A 14,101-nucleotide genomic window follows, 5' to 3' on the forward strand; every position below is an offset into this window, starting at 1 on the left:
CCGCCCTCACTGCTCTCCCTCTCCAGGGATCAGGCCCTGACTATATAACAGAGAGACGAGCCCTCCTGAAATCCCCTAAGTCAGGCTCACTTGAAAAGACTTATAGGTTCCATATTCACTTCTTCTCACTTCTGGAAGTTGGCAGGGGTGCTTGAGACCTCCACAAAGTCTTGGAAATCAGGGAAGCCTCCAGGTTGAGGCTGAGCAACGTAGCCAAAGAGAAAGAAAGGACGATAAAAGCAAAGAATCTCCGTAGACTTACCAGCAAACACCCCGGTCCACTGGAAAGATGCAGAAGACAGGCTTCTTCACCCAAAAGAAAGCAGCAGCAGCACTGTGCATTGTCCTGTTAATGGTGGCTCAACAGGTGAGTGGAGTAAATTTAGTAATAACCACAGATGTGGTGTTAAATTTACCCTGTTCATTCTACCCTGTCATCAGGAAACACCCATAACCTGATTATGACTATAATTGTAATCCTGGGCAATTAGAACATGTAACTTTTGTTTCTATTCAATTGTTTTTCCAAGTGAGGAAAAACAAATCAGCTTAAAGTCCAATTTGCCTTTCTTTAAAGGATAGAGTGATAAGTTTGTTAGACTATGGTTACATTAATAACCCTCTAATGTATTCATCTCTTATAAATCTACCAGCAGCATCTTTCACTTCCATTAGTTTTGGATCTAAACCCTTTTTGTGAAAGCCTGCTTTGAATTTTCCCACTTTTCACATCAGGCATAAACTCATATTTTCCTCTGTGGAGTGTCCATAGTTAAGAACTAAAGTGTAACTGAAAGGGTTTTCTCTCCTGCTGGTTGTGTTTGATCCTCTCTTTCTCTTGCTTCTGCCTTATTTGACTTCCTGTCAGAAAAAAAAAGAGTTTTTCCTCCCCACGGTCACCAACACCAATGTCTTCAGTGTTCATATGAAGTCACTGAGTCACTAAATAGTTGATGAAGCTTATGTCTTCCCAGTGCTTTGAGTCAGAATACACTGGACTACATCAGCATCAGTCATCAGTGTGGTTCCTTTTAATGAAGATGTGTATACCTTTCTGTCCCATCTGTATTCCAGGTGTGTGCAGGTCCTTTGGTTTCACAGGATCAGTCCAGCTTCCTCCAAAGTGCAGATCTAAGGGGGTCAGATGTCGTCCACGCTCCGAGGAGGATAGCCCGGATGACCCCACTGTGGCGGATCATGAACAGTAAACCCTTCGGAGCATACTGCCAAAACAACTATGAATGCTCCACGGGCCTCTGCAGGTAACTGTGCTGGCAAAAGTGCAAAATAACCAGGCTGTGTAACAGAAGAAACTCAAATGTTAATGTAGAAAGAAAAAAGGAAATGTGGAGATTTTTGTTAAGTTCAGAAAATCCACTGGGCTGGTAAATCCTGCAAAATGAAACAGATCTTTTCTATGGCAGCTTGTATCTGCCACTCAATATATTTGTATTTTTTTCCTCAAAATTTCAAAATGTTATTTTTAATAACATGAACACTTAAATACACCTGATTGAAAATTTTGGCAGAAATAAGCTTTCATACTTCGTTAACATCTGCTTGTGTTTTGTTTTAGGGCAGGACACTGCTCCACGATGAACCGTTCGGCATCGCAGCCGGTGAACTATTAGACGTCCGAGGACACAACCAGCATGTTCATCCTGACGGGTTCTGATAACTGGGAGATCAGCTTACCCAGGCTTCTTCTTCTTCTTTTACTTCTTCATTTTAAATCAGAATTTGTATTTATTTTCCAGTAAAATTATATCTAAACAATTTTTTAAATGCACCTGTCAGGCAGCTACTGCCCCACCTGATGCATTTCAAATTGGGAATTGTCAGGCCTTTCAAACCTTAAGCATTTGATGACAGTTTAACCACACAGAAAGTTGTATTTCTGCAACTATTGAGCTTTTTTTTTGTTATTATCTCTGTGTCCTACTAGTTACCCTGGCTTTGAACTTATCCCACAGCTGATATAACGGCGCTCGATAACAGCGTTTCATTTAAAACCCGTTCCTTCAGAAATATCATAAAACAGTGAAACATTTTTAAAGGACATTTGTAATTCTGTAACTGAGCAGATGCGTAGTCTCCACATTTTTATGACTGAGATGTAATTGGTCGTGTTTTCTAGGGTGTGATAAACTCAGATTTTTAATGATACGACTTTATCAGAAGTAAATGTAACAACTAGCTGTGCAGCAATGCCTTCTACAAACTACTCACCCTTACTTTCTTTTAATACTCGCAGTCATAATTTCTGTCCCCTTAATAATTGGACCAGCCTAGTTTAGTCCAAGGTTAAATTAAAAGGTAAAATGTAAATGAAGGATAAACCAATAGAGAGCAAATGACATGGAGCTGACCTTTGGCCTTTGATCACTTCTTACTGTTGGGCATTTTACATAAAGCAAAGTTTTAGAAATCTTAAAAATATGAATGAATATGAATATGAATGAAGTTGCGGAAATGACATAAAAGGTGATGGTATAAAAACTGAGAAGAGGTGGAGCAATGTCGTTATGGATTTAAGATAAAAGTTATTTAAAGTACACTCAGGTTCTTGACAAAAGGTTCAAACACAGTTGGATTAACTAACAGTATCTGTAATGCTGATTCTGGTATTTTATTTATTTTATCTTTTTTTAAAATGTCAAAATGTGCCCATTTTCATTTACTATTTTAAACTCAGTTTAGGATATTTCACTTTTTTGTTTTGTCCCATAACTGTTTGGGTTTTTTTGTTTTGTTTTGCTGTTTTTAAAAAAAAAAAGATTTAAAGCAGGAACGTTATGACATCTACATGCTCAAACAATCTTAAATCTGCAAAGTCTCAAAGTCGAGCTACCTGATGGGCTGAGTGTACAAATACTGGGAACAGATTCCTCACTATGAGCTGCACAGCCTTGTTTTTTATTTGCACATCTATGAAATCCTGAAATTTAAGAGGAGGTTGCAGCTTTAGCTTCAACTCACCTGCAGTTTACTTCATGCACACAGCAGGTGCTTGCTGATATTTTGTACACTCAGGTTGCACTTTTAAACCCAAATTATCTTTGTACTGTGTATTGCTTACTGTACTGTTTTACTTGCATCTGAAGGGCCGGAGATGAAGTGAAATAAAAGCATCGGACAAAAGAATCAGTGACTCAAACGTGTACTTTTGTACGCCGTTGCTTCGTGTCTTCTCATATACCTTTCACCTGGGACATAATGTGGACAAAGCTGACATTTGAATCCAAGGTAAACAAATGAATCTGCTGCCAGCGTTCAAAAGTCAAACAGCTGCTGGTGCACAGATATTCAGTCTTTCACAACGAGAGAAGCCAGCCAAGCGTGTAGGAGATAAGTCGTGTTCATTTAAGAGGAATGACGCCTCCTGAAGGAGTTTTCCACATCTTAAGAAAATCTGCAGAGTCATCAGAAATGTCTGTTTGCATGTTTGTCTGCACATTCCTGCTGAATTCACTGACAAGAAAACAGAATAGATGGTAATCCAAACTCTTATTTGTCTTTGTAAAAAGTGCAAGTACAGGTACTGGATCCAAGTCCTTTAACAAGGATTGCCTTACCTTTTTGGACATTTTGTTTGACCTTTACTGTTTCGATAGGAGTTAAGAAGGGAAGGAGCAACTAAGTGGTGATAATACACTTGATTAAGCATTTGTCAGAAAGTCTGAGCACGTCTATAAAAATCAGAACTTCTGGAAGTTTCCTCGCCTGGAACATTCAAGTGTGTTTTAACACCATGATGCAATTTCACAAACTGTGCAACATCTCGGACTCTACAGGCTTCAGTTAGTTAAAAGTTAAAGTTCATGACAGTATTGTTAGAAAAAGATTGAACAAGTATGATTTGTGTAGAAGGGTTGTGAGGAGAAAGCCTCTTCTCTCTAAACAAGGCAGCAAGGTTCAAGTTTACAAAACCACATCTGAACAAATCAGAAGACTTCTGAAACAATGTCATTTGAATGATGATGGCTGTAGCCCAGGTGGTGGAACAGGTCGCCTACTAATCGGAAGGTTGGTGGTTTGATCCTTGTCTGCTCCCGTCTGCAAGCCAAATATCTTTGGGCAAGATACTAACCCCAAGTTACTCTCCGATTCATCCATTGGAATATAAATGGGTGAAATCTGTGTAAACCGACTTGACTGCTCAGAGTAGAAAAGCACCATATAAGAACCATGATACCAAAGTATTCTAGAGTCAAATGTGAGGCCATCTGTCTGACAACGTCCCAAGCAAATCTACAACAGGATGGCTGAAAAAGAAAAGACAGTGGTGCAATGTCCAGTGCAAAGTCCAGACACCAACCTGTGCATTAACAAATGTCCACACACCTCAATGTGCAGAAACAATGCTGTAAAGAAGAGTGAGACAAAACTTCTCCAAAGGTGAGAGACTGAAGAAGTCATGCAGAAAACGATGGCAATGCTAAAAAGTGGTTCTACAAGCTACTGAATAAAGCGGCATATTCAGCTTTTGTCACAGGACTATATAAAAGATGGATGTAGGTACCGTGACATCATCCACTGGGTTGGGAAGTCTGAAACTGAAGAAAAGCAATTTGTCAATCACAAGTTTTTACCCTGGATAATCCTCCTATTAGACTCTAAAATCAACCAAAATTTACAAAATGGACTTCATGCTTTGAGAACGTCGTGAAATAAGTGAATAAATCAACCAGGCAGAGGTCTACTCAGGGTCAGCAACCAAGACGCTTACATTTCAAAAAAAGTGTGGAGAGTGGAAACCCAGCGTTGACTTTGTCCATCTTTGTCCATGACTGATGTTCATTGGTGCAGTGTTGGAGTGTTGGCCATATAGAGTGCAGTATGAGCCATAAAATTGTGCTCACTGGGGTAAATTTGTGTGATTAAATCCTATAATTGGGTATGTTTGTTGATAGGAAGCAATACTGCCAGAATACGACATCTGAGTTGTTTTAGAAACAGACTCCATCAAACAGATTGCTGGCACATGAGTGTAACACTTACAGCTGAAATGTATTCATGTTTTTGGCAAACAATGAAGAACAAGAGAATTTATCACCAAGTATTGGCATCAAGTTTTTTCAAATCACATCTGGTTTCGCTGTGTTTAATTAATCACATAATTCAGCGAGCAAGCTGAACAGATGACTAAGATGGAGAAAAGAAAAAAAAAAGTGGTTTACGTGAAATAGAAACTTTCACTGACCATAATTTGCTTAACCACAGAGACAGATTCATGCCTGGCATCGGACAAGTGATCGGGCTGCATGTTCAGGCCTGCCGAGTGCAGTCCCTGTTTATCCTTGTCCGTTTGCTTTCCACATACATGTAACCAGCCACACTTTGAACTGTAAACACCATGTTTTTTTTTTTTTTTTAAGTTCAGCAGCACTTAACATACTTAATTTATCTGATTGAATATTTTCTCTTTTGAGGCCATTTTATTTCAGGTAAAAAAAAAAAACAAACCCAAAACAAGATCCTGTGCTTAAACCATTTAGAACTCTTCTCAAATCAACTAAACCTTTCAGCAGAATTTGAAGAAATTACATCAGTGATGTTATGGTTATGTCTGTGGTTTCTAATTCACTACATTCACTCACGTGATACCTTTTTTGGTATACCTTATTCGTTTTTGGTTGGATGCCCCTTTTTGCTTTAATTGGGGCGATCGTGGCTCAAGAGTTGGGCGTTCGCCTTGTAATCGGAAGGTTGCTGGTTCGAGCCCCGGCTTGGACAGTCTCAGTCGTTGTGTCCTTGGGCAAGACACTTCACCCGTTGCCTACTGGTGGTGGTCAGAGGGCCCAGTGGCGCCAGTGTCCGGCAGCCTCGCTTCTGTCAGTGCGCCCCAAGGTGGCTGTGGCTACAATGTAGCTTGCCATCACCAGTGTGTAAATGTGTGTGTGAATGGGTGGATGACTGGATATGTAAAGCGCTTTGGGGTCCTTAGGGACTAGTAAAGCACTATATAAATACAGGCCATTTACCATTTAATTCTTGGTGACACCGATTCATTAAGGTACTGAAACTCCTCAGAGATTTTGGTCCATATTGAAAGGACAGTATCGCACAGATACTGGCTGGACATCCACGATGTGAATCTTTGGTCTCACCACATCCCAAATGTGCCCGGTGACTGTGGAGGCCATTTGAGTACAGAACTTGAAACTAGTTTGAGATTATCTGAGTTTTGTGACACTGTGTTATCCTGCTGGAAGCATCTATCAGGAGGTGGTCATGGACATGGTCAGCAACAATACTTGGGCTATGGTGTTGAAAAGATGTTAAGGAGCCATAAATATTCCACACCACCACAAGCAGTTCTGCATTTGGCTAGGGTCAGCGTCACTACTGGTAGCATGAGGCGATATATGGACCCTACAGTGGGTGCACAGATAGTCCAACTCCTTGACGATGGCACATCAACACATGCCTTTGCCAGTGTCTCCAAGCAAACTCTGAGGAGCATGGAGGAGATTCCAGGAGACAGACAGGTACTCTAGGAGAGCTGGACAATGTCAAAGAAAGTACTTAACCCATCAGCAGGACCGGTATCTGCTCCATTGTGCAAGGAGGAACAGGGTAAGTACTGCCAGAGCTACAAAATGACCTCCAGCAGGACACGCGTGTGAATGATTTTGATTGTTTGGTCAGAAACACGAGTTCATGAGGGTGGCCTGAGGGCTCGGTGTCCTCTTGCGGGCCCTGACCTCACTGCCGGTCAACGTGGAGTTCGATCTGCCACTCAGTACATTACGTTTTAGTCCATCCGACGGTGCCAGGTTGCACCTAAGACTGTCCAGGAACTCGGTGATGTCCTGGTCCAGATCTGGGAGAATCCTCCATGACACCAGCTGTCATCTCAGGAGCATTCCCTGACAATGTCAGGCGTGCAAATAGGCATGTTGACCATACAAGCTACTGAGTACCCCTAATTACATTTAATAAGAATGGACTAAGCCTGCCTCATTATTTATACACTTTGATTTTTTGAGGTGTCTTTGAATTCAGCCCTCACAGTTTGGTTATTTAATTGCCATTAAACTTCTTGGCATCCTTTCAATTTCAACACTTCCTTACTGCTTCCCTGTTCCTTTATTTTTTGGTTTGAGCAGCATATTCATATATATATGAAGTTAAACCAACAAAGCACATGTAACAGGCCTGAAAGTTCAGGCAACTGTAAGATGGAGAGAGCACTTTGAAAAGTTTAAAAAGACCTACTCAGTAACATGACTGATTAAAAACACTCATAACTGATTTTGATTATTTTATTACAGAATTAGTTTCAAAAACAAAAAACAGTCAACCACCGGCTTGCTCATCGATACTCGTTCTGATACGATCGGCTGTAGTTCACGTGGAGTGTGCTGGAACGCCACAAAATGACTGACGTCAGCTGATTACTGGACATTTAAACAGGAGGCACGATCAGGCATGTTCTTCAATAACCTTAATAATTTATTCCAAATTTGCCGTCAATATCGTAAACAATGAACCATCGAAGAGCCAACAGACAAAATGTGTTCAAGTTTAACTGCAATTAATCTAAAAACAGAAACAAAATTACAGTTTCAGCAATCAGATGAGAAGATTAAGGCAAAGAAACGCATTAATACACTACACGCTGAAGAAAAACGTTCTGAGAAATTAATTCAGTTCATTTATAGCTTTAAATAAAACAGCACTCCTGAAGTTTCAGTCACACAAACTTCTAGACTCAAAATACAACCATGTTAAGGCATCATGGCCTCTTTAAGACACTTACCTACAGGAGCCGACTTCAATTAACGGTTTAGACCTAAAAAAATAAATAGTACTTTTTTGTTTGCTTTCCATTTGTAATACACCGTACAAGCACACAGGACTGGAGGTATACGAAGACGGGTGAGTCTTAGAGGTTGAGCGACCAGGTGAGGTAATAAATTAGGAAACGTTAGAAGATTAATTTGAAATTTACGAACTTCATGTTTAAGTTACGCAGGTAACAGTGGTTGGAGGTGAAAATGTTTAAGGTAGTGATGAGCGCAAGAAAAAAAAAAGAAGGGAAAACTGTATTTTCTGGCCATGTTGATTATAGCTGGGATACATTTACATTCATTTCCACAGAGTGAATTAGCATATTTGGCTCATTTTCCCCATAAATAGATGAAAAAATGAGCAGGGGATGGAAATTAACTGCTTTAACTCATCCCCCCTTTGAGAACTACTACGGATAACCCTCGTTTCTCTTGTCTAAACTTAGTTTCTATCATATTTCCTTCAGAACAAAATGACTGGGTGTGCATCAGAAGGTATGGGTAGCTTACTAGAGCTACCTCTGGAAAACCAAATGTGCATTAATCCGCAGCTGAAAATAGTTCCCAACAAAAAGATGCATTATTTACCACAGTTTTAGTAACATTTGCTAATAACTATAACTATGATATTTTAGGAAATGTATTTAAATATCTGGCCAATATTTATTTTGCATTAACACTGAAAGTTTAAGTACGGTGCACAAATTTAAAGCTTATGAAACAAGAAATTTTGAACTAGTGGATGATGTGAATTTATACTAATTAAAATACTTCAGCTCTGGCAAGGGGTTAATCAAAATTGCTGATTTCAAATTTCACATTTACTCTTCCTCCTCCTAACGTGTGCCATTAGAAGTGAATATCTGTGGATTTCCATCACAGCTTTTTTCAGGTGATTAACACGAGGCATTTGAACGCACTGCCAGACTTAAAGTAGGGAACTGCTGGTGATTACTGAGAATAAAAGAAACACAGGAAGTCACCACCCTGAAAAGAGGAACAGACGAGGCTAGCTAACGTGGCTGCTACAGTTTGTGCAGCATTCTGTTGCTTCGGTACGAGCAATGGTTGAAGACGACGAATATTCACGTAAAACTTGATCTATCATCTGCATTAACACACATGTGGTGACAACACGAAGCGAGGCTGTTACGTTAGTTTATGTAGTAAAAAAACAAACAAAAAACAAACAAACAAACAAAAAAAAACAACTAACTGTTGCACCATCTCGTCTTCTCACTGTACGGCACACGAGCCGCTGGGCAGGAAGTCCTGCACATACACCGCCACAGCCTTTGTGAGGTAGGTCATGCTCCCGAAGCGTCCGCTGGGGGCGCTGTCATACAGCAGCCTGCATATTCCTGTGGACGGATCCCTCTCCAGGATGTGCTCCTCTGCACCAAGGTCCCTCTGCAGAACAATGGAAGAAGAACAACCTGCTTTAGCTGATGACAGGGATACGGACGCTGGAAGTTTAGAGCGACTGCTGACCTGGTCCTTGTCGAACATGTCGTTGGCCAGGTGGACGATCTTCTCTACATGGATTATAGAGCCGATGCTCTGGATGTCCACGTCAGCCAACATGGTGAGGACCAAGATGGCCTCCACCAGCAGCTGTCGGTACTCAGGCTGAGGGACTCTGTTCAGGACAGTCTCCACATGGACAGAGAACTTTATCTCCCCTGGGGTCATCTGGTGGAAAGTTATAGTTTTTATTTTATGCGTAGTTTGTAAAATTATTTAGTTTTAAGGTTTTTCTGTTTAGTTTTTAAGTTTGGTTTCAGTTAGTTGGATAATTTCAGTTCTTTTTGTTTTTTATTTTAGTTTTTATTACTGTAAAATATTGGATCAAATGTTTCGTTTTTATTCCTGGTTAACCAGGATGTTTTTTCACACCTAGTTTTAGTTTTGAATTTAATTTTAATGATCTTGGTGAGTAGATGAACAATAGATATGTCTGTAAAGAGAGTTTCTTTAAACTTTACAGATAAAAAAGGTGATTTTCTTGCATTTATGCATAGTTTAAAACCTCTAAAAAGCTATCAATGGAACAAAAAATTACAACTTTAAATGATAAAATTGTAGAAACAATCTTAATTACTAGCAAATAACAGAACAGGGGTTTTTGCTTTTGGCTGTTTGACTGTGGCTGACCTGACCGACAACACTGCAGACTGATGAAAGTTTTACTTACATTTTGAGGGGGAAGTAAGCAGAAGAAGAGGTAAGTAGGCTAACTACAATGAGACTCACATGTACAAGTAAAATGAACCAAAAATAAGCTAAAACTAAATATATTCAAACTTAAACAAGTGAAAAAATATTGCAACATATATTTTTGGCTTTCGTAAGTGGTCACAATATACAGGGGCGATAACCCTGATGCAAATATACAAAGCACTAAATGCAGCTTCTCCTCACTTATTTTTATTATTAATACTATTTTTTTTATGTTGTTTTAAGTTTATCATTCAAAGTTATAGTTTGTTTGTTTTGTTCTATTCACAGCTTTATGAAGGTTTTAAACTAAAGTGTAAATGCAAAAGAAAAAAAAAAATCACCTTTTTTAACTGTCGTTTCCAGATTTCAAGAGGATTCATTGTGCAACATCATTCAAATGTTTGCCGATCAAAGCATTAGTGTCTTAACAAAACGACACAATATATTACTCAGTATCGGTTAAAAATCAGGATTAAATAGAGTCAAGGTTTTTCATGCAAAGTGTAGTAGCAGTAAAAAAAATGAAGGATTTTTAGGAATTTGATGTAATTTGGCAAATATCCCAGATTTTTCCCAAATACCCAACGTAGCATTTAAATGATAAGAAGACAGGTTTAAAAAAAAAAAAAAAAAAAAATAGAAAATACTAAAGCAGTAAAATTTCTCTCTCAGTTTCATGTGAAGTGTGTAATCAGACATCACCTCTCTGGTGGTTGAAGATGGAAGAACAAAGCCCTCTATGGACAGACCGTGGCACTGCAAGAAGCACATCAGTATCACCACAACTACCACACAAGTCCAAGTGTGACAGAAACTTTTGGTTCATCTCGTCTTGTCGCTTTACATTAAAGATGTTTTAAATTTAACCACATGAAGGCTCACAACAGGAAACGATAATTATACGACAGGTTTAAAATGTAGAATGCAAATGTTTACTAATTAATCCAAAAAGTGAATAACATTAAAAAACACACTCATGAGTAAATATGCATCTGAGTCATAACTCACCTTCTGCAGGATCTTCCAGACTTTCTGGTAAAAGCCGACGGGCACTCGGTTCAGCGCCCCGTCCAGACGCCTCCTACGCAGCCACTGGCCGTGTCTGGTATCCTTAGCAACCGGAATCTTGTCCGGGATGTCGAAGGATTCCATGGACGGCAGCCGGAACCTCTGAACAGATGGGAAGAGAAAAGCGGAGTCACTCGCTGTAACTGCGTTTATTCTGGAAGAACAGCGCCCTCTTCTTGTTTTGAGGCACAGTGACACCAGCTGACTGCTAATCCACATCTGATGCAGTGGCTCATGTTAGAGGGCCACTACAGGAAAACAGAAGAAAACAAACAAACAAAAACACTAAGTAAAAACAAAAAGCAGGAGAATAAGGCAAAACTTTACCCCAAACTCGATGCTTTCTACGTCCGGTGACTGCATGCCCTGAGAGGCAGAGAATAAAACATAAAAGAGGAGAAAGGAAAAAGAAAGCAAACAAACAAACAAACAAAAAAAAACTGACTTGAAAATAACTGAAGAATTAAGGATCGGTAAAAGCCAGCAAGCATGAATAAAACCAGGGCGTCAAGTGGGAGAAATTCTGTTAGAAAACCACGAATCACAGCACAGCTCCGCCCAATCTGCATCATACTGTAACAGCTGGATAAAGATCGGCGAGATCTTACTCACGAGTCGGACCTGTGGGCTCCAAATATTTGAGGTTTTACAGAATCGACAACTGTGACATTTTCCTACAAAGCTTACTATAAATAATTCAGCTTAATTAACATAACTTTTCTTTTTCTTGTTTTAAATGGAGTAAAATTTAATTTACAGTCAACTCTGATTGGTCAGAGAAGCATTGGTTAATAATAATAATCACAATTATTGATTAATCAACAATAATTATTACTGATTAACAATTATTGGCAAATCAGTATCTGAAGCTGTGGTTAGCTGCTTAGATGATTACGATTGCAATGCAGTTCACTTGTTGAACAGCCACTTGTTAATCACTCAAACCACCCTGAATGCTCAGTTATCAGACTTTAATGTCGTTATCACCGTCACCTTCAGGGTGGACATCACAGATTGGTCGAGCTGAAAGGAAGAGAAGATCACAGATGGAGGCTTTAACTTCTGCCGAAACGTTTTTCCATTCAGATTCCATGAGAGACGGGTCGAATCACCCACACCACCATCATTACCCCTCATAAGAGTGTGGCTGGTATCGTTTTCACCCTGTGAGTCCGATTTGGTTTTTAAGCATTACGGTAGGAATTGACTTGATCACACGGGGACAGAGGTTGCTAACTTTGTATCATAGTATAATTCCAGGTGTAGTTGAGCTCAAAGTAAAGGTTGAGTTTTAAGATGGGCGTGGCCTGATCAGAGTAAAGGATTCAATATAACAGACTCACACAGCTGTGAGCGATACAGCCACGGAAGTTCAGGTTTGTAGTCAACATGACGACAATGATAATAACCAGCCAAGGTTTGATTCAGTTTGATCAGAAACGACCTACAGCTCCACTTCATTTGAATGAAGTGTGAACTGAAAATTACAATTTCTAAATCTTCCTCACACTTTCTTTATCATCGTCACCTCAACTGAGTCGGTCAAAGACACGCTGCGGTCTGTCTGTAATAGACAAAAACACATTAAACAAAGGCCAGTTTTTAAATCTGCAACCCCAGCTTGCTCTTCCACAGCAAAGCCAAAAGCACATTCAAATCTTCCTCCTCAATACCCATGAAATCATCATCATCATCATCACGAGCAGAATTACAGCGGCTGCTTGAACCATCACAGCTTGTTGTTCCAGAGCTTTCAACTGTCTCTCACAGTCTTTATCCTCCGGGAGCGTTTACACAGTGTTTAAATCAACTTTAAATACAAATACATGGAGGGTCAGTGAATTTAGGGTAGTTGAGTGATATAATTCAGGCTAACATAATACAGCGACGTTGCAAATCTCATCTACAGATTAAGGATGAGAATTAATAGAAGTTTGTGATAAGGGTCATTCTGTGAGGTTAACACCTGCTGGTGGTTTAACACATACACAAATAACGGCAGGAAGAAGTCACCCAAAATGGACACAATTATAGCAGGTGACTCAGGGGACCCCATCCACAGATCAATAGTTTGAATCATTTTATTACCAAAAAGTTCTGGTGTAACAAGTTTGCAGTACACACCCTCAGTTTTAAAGCATCTATATTAAAGAATAGTGATATCAAACTCATCTCCCCTCATGGGTTAACTGCAGCCCCATCTGAACTCATGCACAGCCCAACCACTGAAACTATTTCATTTCAAAGTCTATTTAAAGTTTATTTCTACTATGGGGTCCCCATGATTCATTTTTTTGTTTTATGAGATGCGCTATAGTGGGAAATAAAAAAATAAAAAAAAAATCTCTCTCTCTCGATACACACACACACACACAGTACTTATCTGATAGCCTATAAAGTTTACAGTTAAATGACTGATGTATTTTAGGTTATCTTAAGGAAAATAATGCATGTTCAAAAAATAAAATGACATTCATCAAGACTGGTGTCATTATGTGTACACTACAATTTAAGAATCATGGTAAAAAAATAATATAATTTTTGTCTAACCCAAAAAAACAAAACAAAATAGCCATAAGTTTCTTTTGACTTAAGGATGTTTTGTTAGCTACTCTCCAAAATGTTGACAAAACTCATCTAAAACCTTCATCATGATGAAGTCTGAGGAACGCAGCTGAAAGCTCTGGAGCAAATAAGCAGGCCTTGAGTTTTACAAATGAACAGCCTCCCTAATGATCGATCTGTTGATCTGATCGATCGGTGAGGTTTACACAGAAGGTGAATTAACAGCTACAGGTAAAAAAACAAAAATAAAACAACAACAACAAATGAACAGATGTCATCACTGTAATAGGTAATATTCTTTCATGTGATCATCACCTTAAGTGTGTCCATCATGGATAACCTGCGATCCACCTGCAACACAAGGACCAGGTCGTGAATGAACGACTGAGCTGTTCTAACAGACATAATGATTCAAATCGATCGATAGTCTCGATCTTAAAGCCGACAATTTC

General features: G+C 39.3%; 2 protein-coding genes across 2 annotated transcripts in view; one reads left to right on the forward strand and one right to left on the reverse strand.

Moving 5' to 3' along the window:
• Positions 1–3,144, forward strand: leap2 (liver-expressed antimicrobial peptide 2). Its single transcript, XM_040030157.1, has 3 exons — positions 1–367; positions 1,075–1,262; positions 1,577–3,144. The coding sequence occupies exons 1-3, from the start codon at positions 290–292 to the stop codon at positions 1,629–1,631; spliced, it is 321 nt and encodes a 106-aa protein (XP_039886091.1). The 5' UTR covers positions 1–289; the 3' UTR covers positions 1,632–3,144.
• Positions 3,145–7,254: 4,110 nt separating this feature from the next.
• phka1a (phosphorylase kinase, alpha 1a (muscle)) overlaps positions 7,255–14,101 on the reverse strand; it is a 31,383-nt gene continuing 24,536 nt past the window's right edge. Inside the window, 8 exon segments of the mRNA XM_040030269.1 lie at positions 7,255–9,206; positions 9,288–9,488; positions 10,719–10,772; positions 11,025–11,186; positions 11,412–11,450; positions 12,078–12,107; positions 12,613–12,648; positions 13,965–14,000. Of these exon segments, the coding sequence (XP_039886203.1) occupies positions 9,033–9,206; positions 9,288–9,488; positions 10,719–10,772; positions 11,025–11,186; positions 11,412–11,450; positions 12,078–12,107; positions 12,613–12,648; positions 13,965–14,000 (732 nt within the window). The 3' untranslated portion in view covers positions 7,255–9,032.

This window comes from Simochromis diagramma, unplaced genomic scaffold (assembly GCF_900408965.1).
Source record: "Simochromis diagramma unplaced genomic scaffold, fSimDia1.1 OVJJ01000382.1, whole genome shotgun sequence".
NCBI lineage: Eukaryota > Metazoa > Chordata > Actinopteri > Cichliformes > Cichlidae > Simochromis > Simochromis diagramma.